This window comes from Pituophis catenifer, unplaced genomic scaffold, assembly GCF_029215685.1.
Source record: "Pituophis catenifer annectens isolate HBS135680 unplaced genomic scaffold, rPitCat1.0.hap2 SCAF_3, whole genome shotgun sequence".
NCBI lineage: Eukaryota > Metazoa > Chordata > Lepidosauria > Squamata > Colubridae > Pituophis > Pituophis catenifer.
The window spans coordinates 211108367-211125017 of NW_027256883.1; the positions used below are offsets into that span (position 1 = coordinate 211108367).

A 16651-nucleotide genomic window follows, 5' to 3' on the forward strand; every position below is an offset into this window, starting at 1 on the left:
ATAAAAATAAAAATAATAACTTTTCGTCGGGCCCTAAAAACCTACTTTTTTCAGCTAGCAAGGCTGGCCTGATTCCATGTTGGTTTTAACGTTCGATATTGATTTTAACTGATACGTTTTAAATTATGGGCCAAATTTCATTTAATTAGTTTTAATAATTATCTTAACTTTTGTGTACAAATGTTTTTATTTTGGCTGTTCACCGCCCTGAGTCCGAAAGGAGAAGGGCGGTATACAAATTTAATTAATAAAAATAAACAAATAAAAAATAAAAGTAAAATAATGAAACAATAAAATAAGTAAAGGAATAAAGAATAAATCGATAAATGAAAAGTAAAATAAAAATAATAAAGTAAAATAATGAAACAATAAAATAAGTAAAGGAATAAAGAATAAATCGATAAAAGAAAGGTAAACTAAAAAATAATAAGGTAAAATAATGAAATAATAAAATAAGTAAAGGAATAAAGAATAAATCGATAAAAGAAAGGTAAACTAAAAAATAATAAGGTAAAATAATGAAACAATAAAATAAGTAAAGGAATAAAGAATAAATCGATAAAAGAAAGGTAAAATAAAAAAATAATAAGGTAAAATAATGAAATAATAAAATAAGTAAAGGAATAAAGAATAAATCGATAAAAGAAAGGTAAACTAAAAAATAATAAGGTAAAATAATGAAATAATAAAATAAGTAAAGGAATAAAGAATAAATCGAGAAAAGAAAGGTAAACTAAAAAATAATAAGGTAAAATAATGAAATAATAAAATAAGTAAAGGAATAAAGAATAAATCGATAAAAGAAAGGTAAACTAAAAAACAATAAGGTAAAATAATGAAATAATAAAATAAGTAAAAGAATAAAGAATAAATCAGCACAAGAAACGTAAAATAAAAAATGAATAAAAAGTAAAGTAAAATAATTTAACTTAATAATTTAAAGTAATAAAGTAAAAGAATAAAAAAGTAAAATAATCAATAATAATAATAAAATAATAAAATAAAATAACATACTAAAGACCCCTTCCCACCCACCCACCCCCCACACACAGACACTTTCCCTGCAGGGTCTCATCTCCACCCCAGGAGCCCCCTGACCCCAATTCCCACCGTTCTTCCCCTGGGGGGGGAGGGGTGTCTGACCTTCCCCTCTGAGATGCTGGACCCCCCCCCCGCAAACAAACACGGAGGAAACCCCCCCTCCCCTCCCCTCCCCTGGAAGCCCCGCCCACCCTGCTAGATTTCTGCTTGCAGGGGCGGCCAGTCAGGCGAGAGGCGCCCCCCCCCGCCCCCCCAGAAAGGCTGAAGCCGCGAAGACCCCCCCCCAGCCCCGGAACGGCCCTTCCCGGTTCCTCCGGGCGTCCCCTACCCTGGCTGGCGCTCTCCATCTCGCCCAGGCCCGGGAACCGTTGCGCGGCTACGGCGGAGGGGGGAAAACAACCACCGAGGCAGCTTCTCGCTTGACGGCGCGACGTCACACGCCGCCGACGCTCCCTTTTCCGGCCTGAGGGACGTCATCGAGAAGCGTCGGGCCCCGCCCCACCCCCAAGAGGTAAAGGAGGGAGACAAAAGGGGCCGTTTCAAACTTCGGGTTCCCGATGGACTCCTGAGAAGTGGGAAGCGGGGCAGGAAGGAAGGCGATGCAGGTAGTCCTCGGGTTACGACGGAGCCCGAAATTTATGCTGCTTTAAGGGAAACTTTTGCGAAGTGAGCTTGCCCCGTTTTTACGACTTTCCTCGCCCCGGCTGTTAAATGAATCCCTGCAAGCTGTTCAGTTGGTTAACACCGGTTGTTAAGTGAATCTGGCTTCCCCGTTGACTTGTCAGAAGGGTCGCAAAAGGGGATCATGGAACACCTCCCCCCCCCCGGGAAACTGCGACCGTCATAAATACAAGTCAGTTGTCAAGCATCTGAATTTTGATCATGTGACCTTGGGGATGTTGTGACGGTCGCAAGTGTGAAAAACAGTCCTATCTCCTTTTTTCAATGCCATTGTCATTTTGAACAGTCACTAAATGGACTGTTGGAAGTTGAGGACTCCCTGTTTTAGATTTTATTTTGAAATCGTCGTGTCCTTTTTTTCTCGCCATGTACGTGGATATACATCCAAACCAGACTTTATTTCCCTGTGTCATATAATATATGTGGGTGGATACATACATAATTTTGTATTTATTTATTTATTTATTCTGTCATGGTTATGTAGTGTGTATTGGAGGTGGAGACCCTTTGAGAGCTGTAGGCAATGAACTGCCCCCGGAAATGCGTAAACTCTCCGACCTCCGTGTATTTCGCTGTGCCCTCAAGACCCTGCTGTTCCACCAAGCCGGGCTATCAATGTAATGATTTTTAAATTGGGTGTTTTAAATTTTTATTTTAATTATTTTTAACTGATGTTTGTCTTTGTGTTTTTAATAAGCTGTACACCGCCCTGAGTCCTTCGGGAGAAGGGCGGTAGAGAAATAAAATTATTTATTTATTTATTTAACTTTCATTTTAATGTGTAGGAAGTTAGCACCCACCCCTTTCCTGGAAGAATGAAATATTTTAGGAAATATTAAAAAGGCAGAATATTATGTTCCCCTGGTTGAGAAACGGAGAAGCATGTTTTAAAGACAAAGCAACTCCCACCTTCCTGCCTCCCCCTCCCTTTGTTAATGGGCCAGAGGCAGAAACTCAAATCTTTGACAATAGGACCCATCTGCAACACAATAGCAACAGAAACTAACACAATGGGACCCATCTAGGACAGAAACTCACCATATGGCACCTGGGAAGATTACATCAGCCAGCAAGGCTAGCTAAGACCCCCACCCCCTGGGAGTCTGACAACCAATCAGGATACTCTTTCTGGGCCCCAGGAAGTTCAAAGCCAGGGAGAGCATAAAAACTCGGGGACTCGCTGTATCTCGCCCCTTTTTCTGTTCAGGAACTCAAACCATGTGATCCTGTCTACCATTAAACCATCTTTCCAAGCAGTCTCTATGTTTCCAGTGTCTTTTTCCCCACTTGGAGCTGAACCCAGAAGGATATTTCTTCCTACAAATGTATGCCGATTAGTGTACATTTCACAGTGGCAATAAAGTTATTCTTTCATTCAGCTCTATTCCTTCAGCTAAGATGGGCTTCGCTGGTCAATGGGGCTTCGCCGTTTTATTCCTGCCCTTTTCTGGAGGAAGAGGGCTTCTTTCAAAGCACCAGCAAGAAAAGGCAAAGCTTTTATCGCAAGCATTTTATCTTCGTGTGTGTCCCCCATGCAGGTCTCCCCCAGTGGTGGGTTTCAAAATTTCTTACTACCGGTTCTGTGGGTATGGCTTGGTGGGTGTGGCTTGGCTTGGTGGGCGTGGCAGGGGAAGGATATTGTAAAATCTCCATTCCCTCCCCACTCCAGGGAAAGGTTACTGCAAAATCCCCATTTCCTCCCAATCAGCTGGGACTCGGGAGGCAGAAAATAGATGGGGGCGGGGCCAGTCAGAATTTTTACTACCGGTTCTCCGAACTACTCAAAATTTCCGCTACCGGTTCTCCAGAACTGGTCAGAACCTGCTGAAACCCGCCTCTGCTTCTCCCCCCACCCTGGAGGAAATGTACTTGAGACTTTCAAGAAGAGATTGGATTTGTCAGAAATGGTGGAGGGTCTCCTGCTTGGGTGGGGGTGCGTGGGTTGGACTAGATCAGCGGTCACCAACTGGTGGTCCGTGGACCACTGGTGATCCACGAGAAAATTTTGTTGGTCCACAGAAAAATTATTTGCATTTTTTGTATTGCACTAAATCAGGGATCCTCGAACTACAGCCCCTGGGACGGATACGTGCAATGAACATTTGTGTTGCTGCAGAGAGTCTCCCCCTTCGGGGTCTTTTTGTGTGGGTCGGAGGGGGGCAGAAATTCTGACTCGGGGTCTGCTTCAGCCTCCTGGTGGGGGGCTTTGGGCGAAGGCTGGAGGGAAGTGCCGCTGGTGGCGAAGAGCCGGTGGGCCTCGTTCCAGTGGGACTGCATCATGGCCTGGAACTGGCTGACCATCTCAGCCCGCTGAGCCTCCAGGTGCCAGTACCTGGCCTTGCACTCCCACAGGCCTTTCCTCTGGTTGGAAAGCCTATGCTCCTAGTCCTCAGTGAGGTGCTTCTGCTGAGCCTCCTTCTCAGTCAGATCCAATTTGAACTGAGCTGTTTTGCCAACTCTTTCTCGTGGTGGCTGCTTAGCTCCAACAACTGCTTCCTGTTGGGGCCCTAAGGAGCCCAGGCGGGCCGGTGAGGAGTAGCGAGTAGAGGCTGGCAAGGCGCCCCTTGACATGAGTGACATCGTGTTGGCCATGCCCACCCATTCACATGCCCACCTTGCCATGCCCACCCAGCCGGTCATTAGGCAGATCATATTAGTGGTCCACGGGATTTAAAATTATGAATTTAGTGGTCCCTGAGGTCCAAAAAGTGGGGGACCCCTGGACTAATGACCTACAAGGTCCCTTCCAACTCTGTTAAATCTGTAATCATTGTAAACCGTCCCAGGGCCAATGTGACGAAGTGAGCAGCTATATAAATTCAATCCATCCATCCCAACGGTGCTTTTTCAAAAGGCAACCAAGTCCAGATGCCTTTGGAAAAAGCACCTTTTAGGACAAACCATGATGGATGACTGAGAATCTCCATAGACATCAATCAATCAATATTAGTGTTGCGCTTGGGAATCGGAAGTAGTGTGAGACGTGGATTAGACTGCTCCCCTTTGACCCAATGCGAGATTCACCCCCCCCTCCGTCTTTTTCAAAGAAAAAACAGTCTGGTTGCCTTTTGAAAAGTATCGCCCTCTAGTGGCGGTAGGAATACACAGCACCAAGAATCACCATTCCGGAGCACACTGAAGTTTTAAGGTTTTTTTTTCCCCCAGCCTGTAAGCCTTATTAATGGGAATAAATAAATAAATAAAATCCCGGAATTTCTCTTTAGCAGACGAAGCTCTGGTGGTGGAGATTTAGCAACGTAACAGAATGTGTGCTGCTTGTAACTTATGCATGCAAATGTCTATATTAATACAAGTTTTTTGGCTTTCACAAATATAGATATACCTCAATTACGACTCCAGAAATTTCCTCCCTCGTTCCTGGAAGTATAAAAAGGAACATCTGTATTGTAAATGCAACATTAAAGCTTCCAGAGTTCCAAATATTTCACAGTGACCTGGGAAGTTAACCAAATAAACCAGTATTTAGTGAGAGATTGTGGTAGCTAGGAGTACCCCTGGCTGCATTTAAGTGACATTTGTGAAGGGGAAGGACTTAGTTATTCATTTTAAAAAATTATATGGCTGCTCAGCTCACATACAATGATTGGGCAGTTTCCAACTGTAGAAAGTTAGCACCCACCCCTCTCTTAGAAGAATGAAATATGTTGAGAAATATTAAAAAAGGCAGAATATTATATTTCCCTGGGTGAGAAATGGAGAAACACGTTTTTTTTTAGAGGGAGAAAGCAGCCCCCGCCTTTCCTTAATAGCCCTCAGCGGATGTCAGCACATAAAGAGCTGATTGAAAAAGGAAGACAAGTGTCTAGATAGCTCTATTCATAGGCAAAGCAAATACGTCAGGCAGAAATCCATTCAGGACAGGATATTATGAAATTCCCTGTAGCAAAATCTGAACAAAACTGGGATTAGCTCTCCGCCACAGTAGGAATTACCCAACAAGCACCTTCATTGCATCACCTTCAGAAACTTTAACCAAACTTCGTTCAGACAAAACACCTAGGATTTGTACTTTGCCTATAGAGCCAGCTATTGACAACAGCCAATAGAATACATGTTCTTGCACAGGAACAGGAAGCTCAAGTGCAAAGCCCAAGAGAAGGTATAAATACCCCTCACTCAGGGGTGGGCTTCAAAAATTTTAGCAAGGGCTTCTCTGCCCGGTCGCTGGGTGGGTGTGTTATGGAATGAAAGACTGAAAAACATTCCTGGGTCAGCCAGATACAGTTTATTGCGCAGGTTCAGAGCCAGATTTGTACCTGAAATTCTGAACCCCGGAAAGCTCTGATACAACTGCTTATATATGTTTCCAAGACAAAGGGTTTGGTGAGCACATGCATTTTTCCATATATGGTTAACATACACTTGTTATATGATAATTGACCCTTCCTAATTACTAAACCATTATTGTCTAGTTTATAAGATTATCTTTAGCTAGACAACCTTCCTTCGTTCTGTAATTACTAATACAGGAGATTTATTGCTGTCCTTAGGTAATAAGTAACTCTTTGTAACATACATGTCCTTGTGTCTTTGACAGTGAGGCCCCTCAGATGTTTTCCATATGGCTGTCCTTCCGTAACAGCTAGGCCTCATCAGAAGATATATTACCAATAATGGGATTTAGCTGATTTTTAATATAATCTCCAAACAAGCACATTTCTCCCTTATAATAATGTGAATAGAGAGGGTCCTTTAGTGTTCATGTAACTGACCCTGTATGATTCCTACTTTGGTGTGGCCATGGTGGGCGTGGCCTAGTCAGCCTCTTACACTATGGGGGGGTGCATTTTTGCCCTCCCCGGGCTCTAGAGGCTTTGCTTGAGCCTCCGGGAGGGCAAAAAACAGCCTTCCCAGGCTCTGAGGGCCCTCTGGAGGCCAAAAGCGGGCCCGTTTCCGGCCTTCCCAAACTTCTGGTAGGCCCATTTTTCACCCTCCCCGAGCCTTCACGCGCGCCCTGCATTTACTGTACCTGCATTCAAAACGGGCCGCGTGGGAACTCCTGGGAGGGAAGAGGAGGGGTGGGTGGGACCAGCCAGGAGTGGGGTTTGGGGGTTCTCCGAACTGCACCGAATCTTAGTTAGAGGTTCTCCTGAGCCTTGGTAGTACTGTGGTCTAAAGCACCCTGTTATTAAGACCAGCTGTCTGCAATTACTGCAGGTTCGAATCTCGCCAAGGCTCAAGGTTGACTCAGCCTTCCATCCTTTCTAAGGTAGGTAAATTGAGGACCCAGTTTGTGGGGGCAATAAGCTGACTTTGTATAAATATACAAAAGGATGAAGGCTATTGCTTAGCGCATTGTAAGCCGACCTGAGTCTCCAGAGAAGAGTGGCATATATATATATATATAGGCTTTTTTTGGAAAAGCAACACAGTGTGGGGACTAAAATTGTACCTTCTTCAGGACAATGTATTTTATTTATTTTACGTATTAAATAATATTCTAGAGGGAAGGGGAGGGGCCACCACCCCAAAAAATAGCTCTGCTGGTTAGGGAATTCCGGGAGTTGATGTCCACAAGTCTTACAGTTGCCAAGGTTGGAGAACCCTGCTCTAGGAATTAAATACAATTATCCTGAGGGAGAGTTACGTTTGGCCCTGCGATGTGTCTCCTCTGAGAATTTGCTAGTTCCCTAGGCGTGCAACAGTGTGCAACAGCTCGTGTTTGGCTGAGGAAAGGGTTGTTTACTGCCCTCCGTAACCTCCAAAAAGGCAGATGACTAGAGTACTGTTTTTACACCAGGGATGTCTGGTTTAAGAAGAAATTTTTAAAAGTTTTAAATTGGTTGAATTGGTGATTTTTAATTTTTGGGCCAAATTTATATATATATTAATTGTTTTTTAATATTTGTATTTCATGTTCTTAATTCTGGCTGTACACCGCCCTGAGTCCTCAGGGAGAAGGGCGGTATATAAATTGGAAATAAAATAAAATAAAATGAATAAAAATGTCCAACTTTGGCAACTTTAAGACCAGTGGACTTCAACTCCCAGAATTCCCCAGCCAGCCACGCAGGGCCTTAATTGCACAATTGTGATAGTCATCTTGAATGTTTTAACACCCCCTGCAGACTCTCCTTTAATTAGTTTAGTTTAGTTTTTTAGTTTTTATTATATTTGTATACCGCCCTTCTCCCGAAGGACTCAGGGCGGTGAACAGCCATGATAAAACAACATACAAGACAAAATTTAAAAAAAAAACATAGTAAAACAATTCAATCTTTGGCCAAAATTAAAACTTCCAATTAAAACCATATTAAACCACTTTAAAATCATTTATCCCGTCAGACCGGCTTGGTGAAATAATAGAGTCTTCAGAGCACGACGGAAGCGCGGAGGTCAGGGATCCTTCGTATATCCGGCGGCAATTCATTCCATAGGGCAGGAGCCCCCACAGAGAAGGTTCTCACCCTGGGGGTCGCCAGTCGACATTGTTTGGCCGATGGCACCCTGAGGAGTCCCTCTCTGTGGGAGCGTGTCGGTCGGTGAGAGGAAAACGGTAGCAGAATGCGGTCCTGTAAGTAACCAGGTCCTAAGCCATGGAGCGCTTTAAGGGTGGTAACCAACACCTTGAAGCGCACCCGGAAGACCACCAGGAGCCAGTGCAGCTCGCGCAGGAGAGATGTTATATGGGAGCGCCATGTTGCTCCCGTGATCACCTGCGCAGCCCATTCTGGACCAGTTGGAGCCTCCGGGTGCTCCTCAAGGGGAACCCCATGTAGAGAGCATTACAATAGTCCCGACAGGCGATGACGAGGGCGTGAGTGACTGTGCGCAAAACGTCCCGATCCAGAAACACATATGTCTTATTTAAACACACGTCTTATTAAGCTTCGATATATTGGGACACTGGGAGAACTCAGCGTGACATACAATAAGATTAGATGGATTGCTCTTGCTCTACCAGACCCATTCATGTACGATGCGAAGTCTGGCTAGCATTAATTGTTTTTCCCCATGGAATACACACACACACAAAGTATGTGGCTTATATATATGGATGTGGGAAGTCAGCTTCTTTGGTTATGACCCTTGTGACCATTACAGCATTAGTCATTGCTGACTATAGGGGGCACTGCTCACCTCCGTTTCAAAGCCATTGAGCCAGCGCTCTCCGAAGACATTCCCGCAGTCATGTGACCAGCATGACATCATGGTGCGTTGTTACCTTCTCACAGAAGTGGTACCTATTTATCTACTCGCATTTGTATGCTTTTCAACTAGGTTAGCGACTAGGTTGGCGGGAGCTGAGGGAAGGACGGGAGCTCACCTCCGTCTCGTGGCGATCGGGTCTCGAACTTGAGCTGCTGGCTTTCCATCTGAGAAGCCCAGCGTCTTAAACCACTGAGCCACCGTGCCGTCCTTTTCATGTACATACAGGCTACATAAATGTGTTCAATAAAATGTAAATAGATACAGGTAGTCCATGACTTATGACCACAATTGAGCCCAACATTTCCATGCCTAAAAGTGGCAGCTGTTAAATGAGTTTTGCCCCGTTTTATGGCCGCCGTAAGTTGAGGAGTACCTCTATGTGCCTTCGGCATCTTCAGGGTCCTGCTTGGGAGTGACTGTTGGGATTATCCACCCCCCACCCTGCCCTTGTTTAATTTGGATTATTGGGCCCCCACGCTAATTCTCTGCAGTGGACCTGCTGCCCCATAAGATATGGTGGCCCATAGCTTTCATCCTGCCATAGATGATGGAGGCGATCCAGCAGCACTGAAGGACTCCTACTTGGGAAAAGGAGCACCTCACCCAAAGACAACAGAGACACACAGATTCTCCAAGCCTTCTCTTTGTCTGTCTGTCTGTCTCTTCCTCTTTTCTCCCTTTCGTATCCATCTCCCCCCTCTCTTCCTGCTACAATCGCCACGGCATTTGGAAGTCGTCGGGCTTCAGAAGAGACCAATGGGTGGCCTCCACGTTCTTCAGATGCTTCCTGGCTAAGAACACGGCCAACTGTTGCTTTTCCCGGCGCTGGCTGTACTTCCCAACCTGCCAAGGGAAGTGGTCCTTCAGCCCCAGGATGGACTTGTAGCTCTGAAGCTCCTTCGTGCACCAATCGTCGTTCACTTGGTAGCGTTGGTAAAGGGCTGCTTCCTGCTTGGTGTTGAAGGCTCTGAGCCAGTCGTGGACGGCTTCCAGTCCTTCCTGGGACATGACACACGGGTAACGGTGCTGCAGCAACTGGATCAAGAGCTCGTTGGCCCTGTTGCATCGGAGGTTGGCTATCTGGTCCTCCAGGCCCACCGGGCATGTGCTGATGACCTCATCCTTGGTCCTGCGAATGAGCAAGACGGGGCCACAGTACTTGCACAGCAGTTCCCCTACGTTGAGGTTGAAGTGTTCCTTCACCGTCCGCACCACCAGCTTATTCCAACTCTTGGGCATGACGTTGAGAGCCAAGGGAAGCAGGTCATCAAAGGTGGCATCCAGAACCAACGCGCCCAGCGTTGGGTAGGACATGGCAGCGCAGGTGGCCGAATAACCCCCTAAGGACCACCCGTACATCACAATGTCCTCCACCCGGAAGCCCAGGCGGAGCATAGCGTACCTCATCACCACGTCCACGGCGTTGGCATCGTTCTTCGGGTACGGTTGCCCGGTGCTTCCGGCGAAGCCAGGGTGGTTCCATCCCAACACCGAGTAGCCTGTCTTCAAGGGGGTGAACAGGCAGCCCCACTGATAAAAACTGACGTTCCCTTCGCAGCAGATCACGAGGCGGTTCCCCCGTTCTGTTCCGGGGATGTTGAACCTGGTTCTCCTGTCCACAAACATGGTGTCGATCTTATTCCCGTCCCGGGCTACCAGCTTCGCTCGTCTCCCATTATACTCTTGCAAGAGGCGAGTCTGACCCTTGGCCAAGATCGGGAGCAGGGCTTGGTTCAAAAGGAAGACCGATCCTGGGTACAACAGCCACCGGCCTAAGGAGTGAGCCATGATGTAGCTGGCAACTCGACTGGGCAACTGTTTCAGATTGCTGATCAGGTTCCATTGGCTACTCCGATGTCCACAAGGACCTGCCTCAAAGGCCAGTTCTGGGGGACAAGCTCCTTGTACAGCCTTGAGGGGAGGGCGCCTACGGGATTTGCCATGGTCGCTGTGAGTCGCCGGAAGGCTGCCGCCTCCTGCTTCGTCCCATCGAAATTCCACTGGCCAGTTAGCAAAATCAAAGTGATAACTGGCTGTAAAATAGGCCTTAAAAACCCGGGCTAGAGCTTTGGGAAAACAGAAGACACACATAGGGAGACGATGCTTATTCTCTAGGAGCTGCATAAAGTAAAATTTAAAAAAAAACAACGGAGGGGGCACGGCAAGGACCCCCCCCCCGGATATTTCTGATGTCTCAGAAGTAGGACCTTCGTGGCTGGACCACTTCCTTCATCGCTGCATGGTGCTGGCTTTAGAAGGACATCTCTGTGGCCATGATGAACCCATGTCCATGCAGGTCTCAAGGAGCTTCAGTATCCCTTCCCACAAGAACGGCGTAATAATGGGTGACATCAGTCCCCTTTGTGAGCTCCCAAATCAGGCAAGGCCTGAGCAGGGCTGAAGGTCCCCCTACTGTGGACAGGAGGTCCAAAGGACCACCATGGAGGATAGTGGAGGAGAATGTCCCCCAGTTATAGAATAGGTCGTACCTGTCTCAATAGTAGTAACTGTGAGAGGGATCTTGGAGTCCTAGTGGACAACCATTTAGATAGGAGCCAGCCGTGTGCAGCAGCTGCCGAAAAAGCCAACACAGTTCTGGGCTGCATAAACAAAAGGATAGAATCAAGATCACGTGAAGTGTTAATACCACTTTATAATGCCTTGATAAGGCCACACTTGGAATATTGCATTCAGTTTTGGTCGTCATGATGTAAAAAAGACGTTGAGACTCTGGAAAGAGTGCAGAGAAGAGCAATAAAGAAGATTAAGGGACTGGAGGCTAAAACATATGGAGAACAGTTGCTGGAATTGGGTAGATCTAGTTTAATGAAAAGAAGGTCTAGGGGTGACATGATAGCAGCGTTCCAATATCTGAGGGGTTGCCCCAAAGAAGAGGGAGTCAAGCTATTCTCCAAAGCACCAGAAAGCAGGACAAGAAGCAATGGATGGAAACCCATCAAGGAGAGAGGCAACCTAGAACTAAGTTAGAACAATTAATCAGTGGGACAACTTGCCTCCAGAAGTTGTGAATGTTCCATCAACTGGAAGTTTTGAAGAAGAGATTGGAAAGCCCTGTCTGAAATGGTATAGGGCTTCCTGCTTGAACAAGGAGTTGGACTAGAAGAGCTCCAAGTTTGCTTCCAATTCTGTTATTCTGCTATTCTGTTATCCTTCCTGGAGGGTTGGCATGGGGCAAAACCAATGCCAACCTGGTGTACCCTTCTCATTGATCTCTGGGGTTGAAGAAATGGAGCTGGAAGGCTGGTGATGGGGGTGCCAGTTTCCTACTCAGAGATCAGAGGGGATCTACTTGCAGGCTTTACCCCGATCCCAATTTCTTGGCAATAAAACCAGTTCAGAAGTCTTTCTAAGAAAGAGGTTGAATGTTTGAAAAACTAAAAAAGAACTAAGTGGAATGGAAGGAGTCCTGGGGAGAAAAAATGGGTTGCTTTTTGGAAATATATATTGTAGGTTGCCAGCTGTCAGTCTCTGTTGTGGCCCGTCAGCGGCCTGCGCGGATTGTTGCTGATCCCGACGACGAGGAAGCTGGTGTGGTGCTGCGCCAGCAGCCTGTGCAGCCGGCGCTCGAGTCGGACAGTGAGGAGGCTGGAGAAGATGTGGTGCCAGAGGCAGGGATTCAGCCAGGGCCTTCAGAACCTCCAGAAGCTCCTTTAAGTGAAGAGGACGAAGAGGAGGAGCCTCTTCTCGATGCACGGGCGCGCAGAGCTGCCAAAAGGCAGGAGTGGCTCCTCAGGAGAAGGTCTCCTCGAGAGTAAGGCTTGGGGCTAATTGGCCACTTCCTTAGCCTATTTAAGAAAGTACACAGCTGGTAACAAGCTGCAGGAAACAACTTTAGTTCGCTAACCATCGCATTGGGATGTCTCTGCAAACTTTGTTTCTGGGCTTTCTGCCAACTTCAGTAAGACTCTGAATATCTTATCTATGGAATTCTGGCAGGCTGTTAAAAATGCTTTATTAACAGTCGGCATTTGCTAAAACTGCGTTTTTGAGTAAACTAAGTTTTACTCAGAATTTGTTTGTGCTGTGTTCTTTGGGATTTGTAGCTGGGGCAGAACAGTCTCCAAGTACCAAAACACATATAGAATTCCTTCCGAGCAATTTCCTTTATTGTTCCTCACCTAAAGACAGAATCTTGCCAAATTAAAGCAGACTGCAGGTAATCTTCGACGTGTTGTATGACCACAACTGAGCCCAAATTTACATCCTTCTCTAAGCGGTTTACGGAGTCACCATCTTTCCCCCAATAATCCAGGTCCTCATTTTACCCGCTAGCAGCCAGTGGAACTGGCAGCAGATTCAGACAGTGAGGAGGTTGGGGAGGAACATGGGCCAGTCCTGGAGTCTGGGGAAGGCTCTGATGAGGGCTCTGCGTCGGAGGCAGAGAGAGGGCCAGGGCCGTCTGACAGTTATCAGCTGCCTTCGGAGTCGGACATCACTGAGGCAGAAGAACAGCTGGATCCTGTTCTCAGTGTGCACATGCGCAGAGCTGCCAGGAGAATAGCTAAGGAACAAGGGTCGCCTCAGGAGTAAAGCCACCGGTGGACGGTGAACAGTCCTTCCCATAGGGAAGAAAGAGGAGCGAAGGGGAGGGGAGTTTGCAGGAGACAATTAGTTCATTTGGGTGAAGGCCTGCTCCTGCATTCTTGCCAAGTATTGTCGGTTACAGTGTGGAGTCTGAAAGATATCGGCCTGGCCACTCTCCAAGCCTGATAAAGGTCGGTAATTGTGAACTATCTTGAAAGGCTGTGGGAGAGGAAAGACTTTGCAGGAGAGGGATTCACTGTAAATTAAATAAAAGGGGTTTATCGGGACGAGGACAGCTTCGTGCTGCTGGGGTCAGAATATTACCAACCTCAGAAGGATGGAAGGCTGAGCCAGCCTTGAGCCGGTAAGAGTCGAACTGCTGGCAGTGGGCAGTGAGTTAGCCTGCAATACTGCATTCTAACCACTGAGCCACCGTGGCTCCTGGTGTATCGTATTAGCATAGGGAGTTGCTAAGGAGGAGCTGACTCGATCCTCTTCCTCACAACAAACTATCTCAACTTGGCTGTCTCTTGGTCCTCTGGAATGCAGCCCCTCCCTCCTGGGAATCCAGATCACATTCCACCACACCAGCTACACCAATTCATTTGGTGACTGTTTGGAGTTACCGCAGCACTGAAAAAAATCACGGTCTCGTGATCAAAATTTGAACGCTCGGCAACCCACTCATATTTATGACGGTTACAGTGTCCTGGGGTTACGTGATCCCCTTTTGTGACCGTCTGACAAGCAAAGTCAATGGGGAAGCCAGAGTCACTTGTTGTCTTTAATAAGGCCCACTGCTGTTGTACCGTCCACATAGTTCACGATATGATGGGTGGCAAACGTGGCACAGTGGTGGGATTCAAATTTTTTTACTACCGGTTCTGTGGGTGTGGCTTGGTGGGCGTGGCATGGCTTGGTGGGCATGGCAGGGGAAGGATACTGCAAGATCTCCATTTCCACCCCACACAAGGGGAAGGATACTGCAAAATCCCCATTTTCTCCCGATCAGCTGAGACTCGGGAGGCAGAGAATAGATGAGGGCAGGGCCAGTGGTGGGTTGACCCCGGTTCGCACCGGCGGGAGGCTCCACCCACTGACCCCGACGTCATCAGAACGCTTCTGCGCATGCGAAGCGAGCGGGCACGCACGGCCCTGTTGCGAACCGGTAGTAAAAGTAAGTAGAACCCTACCCCTGGGCAGGGCCAGTCAAAGGTGGTATTTACTGGTTCTCCGAACTACTCAGAATTTCTGCTACCGGTTCTCCAGAACTGGTCATAACCTGCTGAATACCACCTCTGATCAACAGGGTGAACCACAGCGGACTTCGGACAGAGCCTTGAGGAGATAATGAACCATAAAGCAAAAACCATCATCATCCCAACCAACCAAGCTTATAGTTAACCAGGTTTGATGCATACGATGTCAGTAGATCTTTTACCTGCCATGGTTAAATCTCCTGGGTGGACCCAGCCAGTTCCATTCCTCAGCTCTTTGAGAAGCAGAAAGTTGGCTTCCTATCCACCTTTGAGTCATAAGCTCTTCATCCTTAAACAAAGATCTCGGGGCAACAATAGACAGTGATGTATCCTAGCTTTTATTTCTCTCTCTTACTCTGCTATCAAACCCACCATCTGCCAGTCTAGCTAGAGCTTCCAGGGCAGCTCAAATTCTTCCGGGGGTAACGTTCTCCCATGTGTGATCTCCACGTTCTTCAGATGTTTCTTGGCCAGGAACAAAGCCATGTGCTTCTTCCTTGCGGACGGTAAGTCACTCCCAACTTTCCACGGGAATTCAGCCTTGCTTCCGACGATGGACCGGTAGGTCTTCAGTTGATCGAGACACCAGTTGTCATCCACCCGGTAGAAATGGTGGTAGATGAAGTGTTCCACGCGAGGGCAGTCGGCAATGAGCAATTGCTGTACCACGTCTTCCGCCCCAGAGATGATGTTAGGATAACGGCACCTTAAGATCTGCAAGAGCAGCTCGTTGGCTCGGTTGGTCTGGATCACGGGGAGGTGGTTCTCCAGGTGGACTTGGGTGGTGGTGATTTCATCGAAGGTCCTCCTGATGAGGAGCACCGGACCTTGATAGTGGCGCAACATATCCGCCACGTTGAGGTTAAAGTTCTCTTTGATCGTCTTAAGGACTAGCTTCCTCACCTGCTTAGTTACTAGTTTGCCAACCAAAGGGAGCAAGCTATCAAAGGAGGCATCGAGAACCAGGGCTCCCAGCTCTGGGTAAGCCATGGCAGCCCACGTCGCGGTGTAGCTCCCCAAGGAGTAACCGTAGATGGCAATGTCCTCCGGGTTAAATTTCAGACGGTGCATGGCGTACCGGATGACCACGTCCATGGCGTTGATGTCATTCTGGGGATACGGCTTCCCCGAGCTCCTGGCAAAACCAGGATGGTTCCATCCCAGGACGGAGTACCCCGCCTTCAACGGGGTGATGAAGCACCCCACTTCGTAAAAGCTGCCATTCCCTTCGCAGCTGATCACCAAGTGCATTCCCAGCTGCCCAGAGCTCTTTCCACGTCGGTCCACAAACATGGTGTCAATCTTGTTCCCGTCGCAAGCCACTAGCTTGGCTCTCTTCCCGTGAAAGTCCTCCATCAGGCGTCTCCTCCCGTTCACCAGCAGCTTCAGTGGCACTTTGTTCAAGAGACAGACGGAACCAGGGTAAAGCAGCCAGCGGCCAACGGTGTGAGCCAAGGTGTACCTGATCCAGGTGCCGGACGCCTGTTTCATTTGGTGGAGGATGCTAATTTTGACCTTCTTGGCCTCTCCATCCTGGGCAGCTGTGGCCACATCTGGCAGAGCGCTACTGGGACTGCTGTTGTTCTTCTCGCTGCTGGTACTTTTGCTGTCCTCATCCCAGGAATACTCAACTGGCCATTTCTTGAAGGAATAACTGTCTTTGATCTTCAGACACGTCCCCATTTTGAAACACATGGTGGAACTCTTGAAGTGAGGTCACCTGAAAAGTGTGAGATAAATTAAAAGAAGTTGGCAGGAGAGAAGGAGGAATGGCCACCAACCTGGTCTGGACATAAGACCGGGAGTGAGCAACTTCTTCAGGATTTGGCCCCAAAGTGGATGCAACTCCTGAACTGTGTTAGAACATCTTGAGGTCACCCAGTTGGTGCTATACAAAAGGAGGATGGTACCATGCAAAGGGCAGAGGACATATCCTTTGAGAGCCCTCCTGG

General features: G+C 47.4%; 3 protein-coding genes across 7 annotated transcripts in view; all 3 read right to left on the reverse strand.

Moving 5' to 3' along the window:
- The window catches only part of TPD52L2 (TPD52 like 2), a 45737-nt gene extending 44263 nt beyond the window's left edge, over positions 1-1474 (reverse strand). For all 5 annotated transcript variants that reach the window (XM_070941823.1, XM_070941825.1, XM_070941821.1 and 2 more), the window contains exon 1: positions 1370-1474. In XM_070941823.1, the coding sequence (XP_070797924.1) occupies positions 1370-1388 (19 nt within the window). In that variant the 5' untranslated portion in view covers positions 1389-1474. The remainder of the gene's footprint in view (positions 1-1369) is intronic.
- An 8129-nt stretch (positions 1475-9603) lies between these two features.
- LOC139314548 (ABHD16B-like) lies at positions 9604-11019 on the reverse strand. Its single transcript, XM_070940224.1, has one exon. It carries the CDS (start codon positions 11017-11019, stop codon positions 9604-9606), a length of 1416 nt encoding a protein of 471 aa, XP_070796325.1.
- A 4067-nt stretch (positions 11020-15086) lies between these two features.
- Positions 15087-16394, reverse strand: LOC139314549 (ABHD16B-like). The gene has a single exon (XM_070940225.1). The coding sequence runs from the start codon at positions 16392-16394 to the stop codon at positions 15087-15089; it is 1308 nt and encodes a 435-aa protein (XP_070796326.1).
- Between the last annotated feature and the right edge of the window lie 257 nt (positions 16395-16651).

Coding starts and splice junctions, on each gene's coding strand:
- LOC139314548 (XM_070940224.1), bottom strand. CDS start 11,019: ATGCAGCTCCTAGAGAATAAGCATCGTCTCCCTATGTGTGTCTTCTGT.
- LOC139314549 (XM_070940225.1), bottom strand. CDS start 16,394: ATGTGTTTCAAAATGGGGACGTGTCTGAAGATCAAAGACAGTTATTCC.